General features: G+C 37.7%; 1 protein-coding gene across 1 annotated transcript; it reads left to right on the plus strand.

Moving 5' to 3' along the window:
* The first annotated feature begins 954 nt into the window (after nucleotides 1-954).
* Nucleotides 955-2,352, plus strand: LOC143317271 (trace amine-associated receptor 13c-like). The gene is made up of 2 exons (XM_076725337.1): nucleotides 955-1,121; nucleotides 1,539-2,352. The coding sequence occupies exons 1-2, from the start codon at nucleotides 955-957 to the stop codon at nucleotides 2,350-2,352; spliced, it is 981 nt and encodes a 326-aa protein (XP_076581452.1).
* Nucleotides 2,353-9,129: the final 6,777 nt, after the last annotated feature.

Consider the following 9,129-nt stretch of genomic DNA (forward strand, 5'->3'; position numbering starts at 1 on the left):
AATATAAAATAATTCAGACAATGTTTGAATGTGTTGCTAAGAGACTTATCTAAAATATGCCAACGTTTCAAGCCAAAATTTGCTCAATAAAAAGTATTATGGACTGACTTCTTCCCATAAAATGCGCTTACACTGATGGATGCCATTTTCCTTAATGAGAAAGAGAAAGGTACATTTGGTATCACTGAAAAGCCCTAAATGTTCTCTGTAGATAGCAAACGGAGTTAATTCAGTAGTATGCAGTGGGTGGGACATATTCAGGTTTAAAAATGTCCTCCACAGAGGACAAATTTGAACTACTGGTAGTCAGGAGGATATTGAGTGCAACATTTAACCTAAAGGTTTGATGACCTGATACCCCTACACTGTTTCCCTGCAGAATGTTCCAAATAGGTGTGTTTTGAAAAGCAGCTTTTCCAGCCTTTTGTTGCCCCTGTCCCAACTTGTTTGAAATGTGTGGTATAAAATTCAGAATAAACTTACTTACAAAATGAATGAAGTTAATGAAAACATGACATATATTTACTTTGTACTGTTTTCAATGGAATTTATGTTGAAAAGGATTAACAAATTATCACATTGTGATCATGTATGTTTTACGCAGCAGCTTTATTGTAGGCTATATCAGATTATTGCGTGTAGTGTATTGAGAAGATACACTATAAGCAATGATGACAAAGATCTATAAGGAGAAAGGTGTGTGTTAATGTATGGAGCACAACAATGGAGGGGGGGAGTGAATAATGCAATGGAAGAGATGATGAAGGAGCTTGGAAACAAAAAAAAAAGCTGATTAGAGGAGCTGTGTGCAGAAAATTAAGAGGAGGAGGCTAAGGGAGCATAAGAAAAAAAGATGATGGAAGAGATGAAGACAAGATATAAAAGGTCTCGTGAACAAGTGAATCAGAGGGCTGCTAGACCTCAGCAGCTCTCTGTTCAGATCCACAGTCACTGATGGAGTCAGTGGAAGCAGCTGATCTCTGTATGCCTCCACTCAACGCCTCCTGCAAGTCGATGTCTGTTACTCCCGAGGCCATGTTCATCAAAACACTGCTGTCCTGTATCACTCTGCTTACTGTGACACTCAACTTGTTGGTCATCATCTCCATCTCCCACTTCAGGCACAGACACTGTTCTAGAAATATAACAGCTAATATTTTTTATGTACTTAATTAGTGGATGGAAACTGTGTTTATTCTTTGCTGCTCTATGCTAAAAATACCAACTTTGAAACATATCGGTATCTTCACTTTGAAATGAAAATGTCATTCTCATTGGGTATTCTGTTTTTCTGCCGCAATAAAAATAATCACCATGAAAATCTACTTAATAATACGAAGACACTCCCGTAGTATTTAGTTCATAAACGGTGGAGTGATGTTGTAGAGCTTTATGTGGCATGTAGGTTATGTAGAGTTTGGTTGTCATGTTGCTGTGTCTATAACAGTAAAATTTCACTTTCTCTATTCTGTCTGTTAAATATGATCTGCTAACCATTGCACTGAACATGAGGCACTAATCATAATCTCCCCCTCCAGGCAGCTCCAGACCCCCACCAATCTCATCCTCCTCTCCCTGGCTGTGTCTGACTTGCTGGTGGGCCTTACAGTGATGCCAGCTGAAATCATTCTGCTGCAGTCCTGCTGGTTTCAGGATAAAATCTCATGTGTTCTTATGTCCCTGTCTGGCTTCATCCTCACCTCTGCCTCTGTTGGCAACATGGTGCTCATATCAATGGACCGCTATGTGGCTATTTGTTACCCTCTACGTTATTCTTCCATGGTAACACCAAGCAGAGTTCAAATCTGTGTGTCTCTGTGTTGGATCTGTTCTGTTATCTACAGTCTTATAATATTGAAAGATGAATTAACACAGATCATTTTGTTTAATTCCTGCTACCAAGAATGTAAAGTTATCATAAACTACATTTCAGGGGCAGTAGACTTGCTTCTCACCTTTTTCGGCCCTGTTACTGTGATCATAGTTCTCTATGTGAGAGTGTTTGTGGTGGCTGTGTCACAGGCACGTGTCATGAGGTCTCAAATTTCAGCTGTCAAATCAATTACTGTGACTGTTAAGAAATCAGAGATGAGAGCTGCTAGAACTCTTGGTATTATCCTTCTTGTGTTTATACTTTGTCTGTGTCCATACTACATTCCTTCTCTAACAGGACAGGACACCACAGTTGGTGCAGAGTCATCAGCTCCAATTTGGCTGTTCTATTGTAACTCCAGTTTTAATCCTCTGATCTATGCCTTTTTCTACCCCTGGTTCAGAAAAGCAGTTAAACTCATTGTCAGTCTTCAGATACTGCAGCCAGGTTCCCGAGAGGCCAAGATGATGTCGAAATAAATATTTTAGAGTTTACAGTCTAAGTCATGGTTAAGTATGAATGCATGTGATTTTCTCACCTCTACACTCGCTTTGTCCACAAGAATATTTATAGAACACAGTGAAAGCACAGTGTTGTGGTATATAAAAGCATTAATGTTTATAGAACTGAAATTGTACTCTCTTATGTATATTCAAGAACATTTTTTCTTATGTACATGGTATTAAATACTGCTTGAAATAACATTTTTCGGTGCTCTGATCATTGTTGACTTATAATTTCTGGTTGTGTAAAATTTAAAGCAGGAACAAAACATTTAGGTACCACATTGTCTCACTGTGTTATGTTCAATAACAGCTTTATTGTTACTCAAACATCGACTGGCTGCTGTTGGCCATAGTTTTGTTTTCCTGTAAGAAAAGAGAAATCAGGAACATACGTCAGACTTCCACCACATGGGGTCAAATGTCACACCAATCATGAAATGAAAAATGTTTACCCACAGTTTACTTGCAGTGGACAGAAATATAGGCAACTAATTTGATAACTGATTATTTGCTTTGGTCATTTTCAAGAGAAGCTGTCAAATATTCTATATAATATATATCTTAATATTTGTCACTTTTTTCTTAAATCATAGTTCAATGATTGTTTTTCGATTTTGGACTATTTTTCATTCATGTTTTATAGACCAAATAATTAATTGTGAAAATAAACAATAATTCATTGATAATGAAAATTGTAATTTGTTTCAGCTCAAGATAGACACACCAGCATGCTCTCTCTCTCTCTCTCTCTCTCTCTCTCTCTCACACACACACACACACACACACACTTTTTTTTTTTTTTTTTAATGCAGCACTAATGGTTACACAGAGGGATGATTTAATGTTTCAAAGATTTATTTTACTCCTTCATTTCTCGTATTGTTAAAAAGATGTCATGTGACAAGTAGTTAGATCGTACATCATAAGGAAAATATACTGCATGATGGAGATGTAATGATATCAAAAACATATGGTACAATAATATGCCGATATAAAGTCCATAATATCATATTTATTGCAAAATTGTAAAAAAAAAAAAAAAAAGAAAGAAAGAAAGAAAGAAAGAAAAATAACTTGAAAAAGTCCCCTTTATTCATAAATTAGTGTATAGAGAATTTTTATTGATCTAAAATTTGTTTTTAACTTAACATGCCTCTGCTTCAAACATCAGCTATGGTGAGTCTATTTTGAGACTGGAAAAGAGGCTGCGTCTGTCAGACAACACTTTTCATTTCCCATTCACCGGTCATAACATGAGTTATTGGTGGTTAGTGGTTATTGAGATATTGTCAGATTCTTTAAATTGTTACATCCTTAATGAATAACTATGCAAATATCTGTGAATTTATATCATCATACAATTGTCACAGGGACAAGCCCATTACACACTGTTGCTCATAAAGTTTTTTTTACCTCTTTCCATGAAATGATTGTGACAATGTGATTCATTCTTGACAGATAAACTGTATAACTTCTCAAAACTGTATTAATCAATCTCTTCCAAACATATTCACAATGAAAATGAAATCACAATTAACCTTCACAAACTGCACTGGGTATTGATTTATTATTTTATTGTTAGTATAATAATAAAATAATAACAATAACGACAACAACAAAACAAAAACAATAATAATAATAATAATAGCAATGCATTATTATTATTATTATTATTATTATTATTATTATTATTATTATTCGAGAAGAATTCATGCATATGAATGTCCAATATTACTCTTTCAAATGTCACACAGTCACTAATGGCCACCCCTGAATGGGCAGGGCATCCTGGCATGCTAAATAAGTCTCATATCAGGGGAGCAAGTGGGCCATGGCATCTGCTGCACCCCTTCTGCATCAAGATATTCTCTCACTGCAGCTGCCCTATGTGCACTAGCGTTGTCGTCTTGCAGACGAAAGTTGTTCCCATAGACCCGTCTTGCATGTGGGAGGCAATGGTTGTCCAGGATGTCTCTGTACATGATGACATTGGCGTTTCCATCCAGCACTTCCAATGGTATCTTTCTTCCATTATGAATACCAGCCCATACCATCACTGAGCCGCCACCAGCTTGAGTGGTTTCCTGGATGCAGTCATCACAAAGGTTTTTGCCATCTGTATGGTTAAGGATATAGCGGCTCTTGTCCAGAAAGATAACACATCACCAGTGCCCAAGCTGTAATCTTTTGTGCTCCCTAGCCCAGTGAAGTCGAGCAACTTTGTGTTGAACAGTTAGGCGTGGACACTCGGTCATTCGTCTTGTTCAGTAACCATGCTGAAGCAACCTTCAGTTTACAGTTTGGCGAGAAACGTTGATTCTATGGTGTCTTCTCCACAAACGATGAAGGTGGCTTGTTTGCACATTGCAGTTTCTACGGCACAGATTAAGCAATTGCCAATCATCTTGTCTGGTAGTCAGTCGTGGTCGTCCTAGAGATTTTCGTGACCTCAAATGACCCTCCTTCTTGATGAACTTTGAGAGGATTTTACAGACCGCACCCAGGGATATTCCAAGCAAACCAGTAATACTGGCTTGTTTGTGACCATCCTGTTGGAGTGCAAGCACTCTCTGACATATTGCCAGTGGCGTTGGACAAGGCATAGCCTAGGGAAGTTCTGTGTCAAATTTGTTTGAAAAATATTTCAGACAATGCTGATAACGTAGATCTATTGCATGCAGGTTTTAGGCAGGAAACGGACAACACAGAAAACAAAGATAATCTGAAAACAAAGTTACTCCGACTTTATGGGCAACACTGTAGAAATACTACAATTTGCACTTTGGGTAGAGCACGACACTCCAGTATAAATTGTTATAATTTATGTCTACTGTTCTTTAAACAGACTTTGTTCAGCTGCTCCATAAGTACTTTTCCACTCTCACTCCCCTGTCAACCACACCCATCTGCCCACTCACTTGCCTGCCTCACCTCTGGAGGCCAGTGGCAAAGGCGAACCGCTTCTGGAGACTGGGGGCGAAGGCGGAGTCCCTCTGGAGGTTGTCGGTGAAGGCGAACAACTTTTGGAGGCCATCAGTGAAGGCGAATCCCTTCTGGGAACTGTCGGAGAAGGCGGAGCCCTTCTGGAGGCTGACAGCGAAAGCGGTGGCCAACAGGAAGCCGTTGGTGAAGGTGAATCCCCTCTGGAGTCCATCGGCGAAGGCGATGCTGATCTGGACCCTGACCTCAAAGGAGGAAACCCTTTGGGACGCTGGGCAGCAGAACCTTTTTTAATTTGTTATTTAACTGTTTCGCATTGGAGGTTTTAACAACAGTTAATCACTCACTGCTCACAGGCACCTTTCCTACAACTTTTAAAACCGCTTTAATTAAACCACTGCTTAAAAAAGACAATTTAGATTGGTCTGTCATCTACAGACCAAACTCCAACCTGCCTTTTCTGGGTAACATTTTAGAAAAAAATGTTGTTAAAGAACTTAATGATTTCTATCACATCAGTCAGCTCCTTTCCTGCTGCCACTCTCTGTTTCATCTGCTCACCTGCTCAGTTGCAACCTTCACCAGCTATCCACGCTTACCTTTTCAATCACCGGACACACACCTGGGATTCATCACCTATTCAGCGCAAGACTTAAGTCACTCTTCCACTACCATACCTTGCCAGATTGTTCTTAGCCCTGATGCAAGACTCCTCAGCAATTACTCTCCAACAGATTTCCCGTTATCAACCCAGCCTGCTCCCCTATCCTCTGGTAAAGATCTCTGCTTACTGACCTTGACTACGTCTTTGTCTTGCCCCTTCCGAACCTGATTAACAACAAGGACGAGTCAGCCTACAGGGATGAGGTTCAGCAACTGGTCATGTGGTGCGCGGGCAACAACACCAAGAAGACCAAGGAGTTCATCATGGACTACAGGAAAAGCAAAGGCTGCAGTCACACCCCCATTCACGTTGAACGTGACTCCAGCTTCAAGTTCCTGGTTGTCCACATCTCTGAGGACCTCCCCTGGACCCTCAACTCCTCCACCTTGAAAGCTCAACAGTGCCTCTATTTCCTGAGGAGACTGAGGAAAGTTAACCTGGCTTGTCAGATCCTGGTCAACTTCTACCGCTGCACCATTGAGAGCATCCTGACCAACTGCATCTCAGTATGGTGCGGCAGCTGTACAGGCCTTGCAACGGGTGGTGAAACCGCCCAGTACATCACCGGTGCCCAGCCAACTGCCATCAAGGACCTCCAGCGCGAGCTATGTCTAAGTAGAGCATGCAGCATCAGCAGTGACAGCTCCCACCCCAAACATGGACTGTTTGCTCCCTACCATCTGGTAGGAGGTTCAGGAGCCTCCGTTTCCACACCAGCAAGCACAGGAATAGCTTATCCCCAGAACTGTTACCCTGCTGAACTCTGTCCACCAGCAGCCCCACCACCCTCCAATTGACACTGACACCCCTCTTACCACCTCATTTCTTTTTCTTGGAACTTGTATGCTCCTCATTTTCTGTCTCATCATTTGACTTTTTCCCCCTTTCCATGTTTCTTTAACAAACATTCAAATAAAAAGATTAAAACAGAAAGATTCAAAAAAAGTTTCACAAAGAAAAGTTGGAATTAAAAGTTTCAAAAGGATAGATTGGAGCAAAAAAGATTCAAGCAGAAAGATTCAAAATGATTCATAAAGAAAGATTCAAAATGATTCATAAAGAAAGATTCAAACAGAAAGATTCAAACAGAAAGATTAAAAAATATTCACAAAGAAAGATTGGAATAAAAAGATTAAAAGAAAGATTCAAAAGATTTAAAAAAAAAGATTCAAAAGAAAGATGAAAAAAGATTCAAATCAAAAGATTCAAACAGAAAGATTCAAAAAGATTAAGGAAGAAAGATTCAAGAAGAAAGATAGGAATAAAAAAGAGCCAAATTAATGGTGAAATGATTAAGAAAGATTTGTATAAAAAGATTCATAAAGAAAGATTAAAAAAGATTTGAAAAAAAAAATTAAACAGAAAGATACAACAACAAACATCGGAACAAAAGAGCCACACAGAAAGATTCAAAAAGAAACATATGATTCAACAAGATTCAAACAAAGATCTGAATACAAAATGGAAGCAAATTTCAATAAAAAGATTAGAATACAGAAGTATCAAAAACAAAGATTCAAATAGAAAGACTGCAACAAAAGATTAAAAAAGATTTGAATAAAAAGAGGAAAGCAGAAAGACTGAAAAAGATTCAATGTGAAAGATTAGAATAAAAAGATTCAACCAGAAAGATTCAAAAATATTCAAAAAGAAAGATTGGAATAAAAAGATTCACAGGAATGATTCAAAAAGATTCAAATACAGAAGTTTCAAGATTCAAAATGATTCGCAAAGAAAGATTCAAAGAGAAACTTTAAAAAGACACTCAAAGAAAGATTGGAATAAAAAAAATTCAGACAGAAAGATTCTAAAAGATTTGAATAAAAAGAGTCAAACATAAAGATTGGAATAAAAACATTCAACAAGAAAGATTCATGGTGAATCTTTCTTTTTGATTTTTTCTAGATGAATCTTTTTATTCCAGTCTTTCTTTGTGAATCTCTCTTTGTGAATCTTTAGTTTTGATTCGTTTTGAATCTTTCTCTTTGAATCTTTTATATTTGAATCTTTTTCAGTCTTTCTGTTTGAATCTTTTTATTCCAGTCTTTTTGAATCTTGCTGTTTTGTTCTGTTCTTGCTCCTATTTTTCTTTTTGAATCTTTACATTCCAATCTTTTGAATCTTTCTGTTTGTATCTTTCTTTGTGAATCATTTTGAATCTCTCTGTTTGACTCTTTTTGTTCCATTATTTCTGTTTGAATCTTTCAGTTTCTTTCAAAGTCTGTACACTCCTTTTTCCGATTCAAATCTTTTTATTCCAATCATTCTTTGTGAATCTTTCCTTTTGAATCTTTCTGTTCTAATACAATACAATACAATACAATCTGTATATGCCAAAAACAGATTTGCAGTGGCAGGCCTGAGTGTTGCTAAGCTAAACTAAGCTGAAGTAAACTGTAATTTGAATTAAATGCAGGCCCAATGAACATCTATGTCAGCTAGTGAAATGTTGCTCACATAAGCTACTTGCACTTGGAATCTAACCAGCTGTTATCTGACAATCAACTAACTACAGCTGGTTACATAAAATACCACTATTGACTCGAGTCATGAGAGCTCAGCTCAGCTTAAAATGCCAGCGAGCATGCTTGAGAAACACTGAATGAGTCCGTACTCTGATGTACTGTACGGATATTGGGAAATATATGATATGGTGGAGGAAATGTTCATTACACTTCATTTACATGCTGTGTCCATCCTGGTGGCAACAGGGACGTCTGATCGTACTGACCATCATTTTCCTGTTGTCATCGTTTTCCAGAAATATCTTTGGACTGTCTGACCAACAGATCATGGGATGGACATTTTTCACTTTGTTCTTGACATGTCAAAAACTAAATGATTAGTGTCTTAATCTGAAAATAAACAAAGATTGATCAATAATGAAAATAAACATTAAAATTAGTTGAAAATGTATGCAAATTCACATAAAACAGTCAAATTGATGGTCAATACTATGAACTCTTTCTCCACCATATTGTACATTTCACAGCATCCGTACAGTACATCAAACAACTCTTCATGATATCTGAAACTTCAATAACTAGCACCCCAATCATTGCGAAAAAATCATAGACTAACATAATACCCGAAAAAATTGTTCTCTAAATTTGAGTGATCTTGAGGGAATTTGAGGGGAAAACACA

This window comes from Chaetodon auriga, chromosome 3 (assembly GCF_051107435.1).
Source record: "Chaetodon auriga isolate fChaAug3 chromosome 3, fChaAug3.hap1, whole genome shotgun sequence".
NCBI lineage: Eukaryota > Metazoa > Chordata > Actinopteri > Chaetodontiformes > Chaetodontidae > Chaetodon > Chaetodon auriga.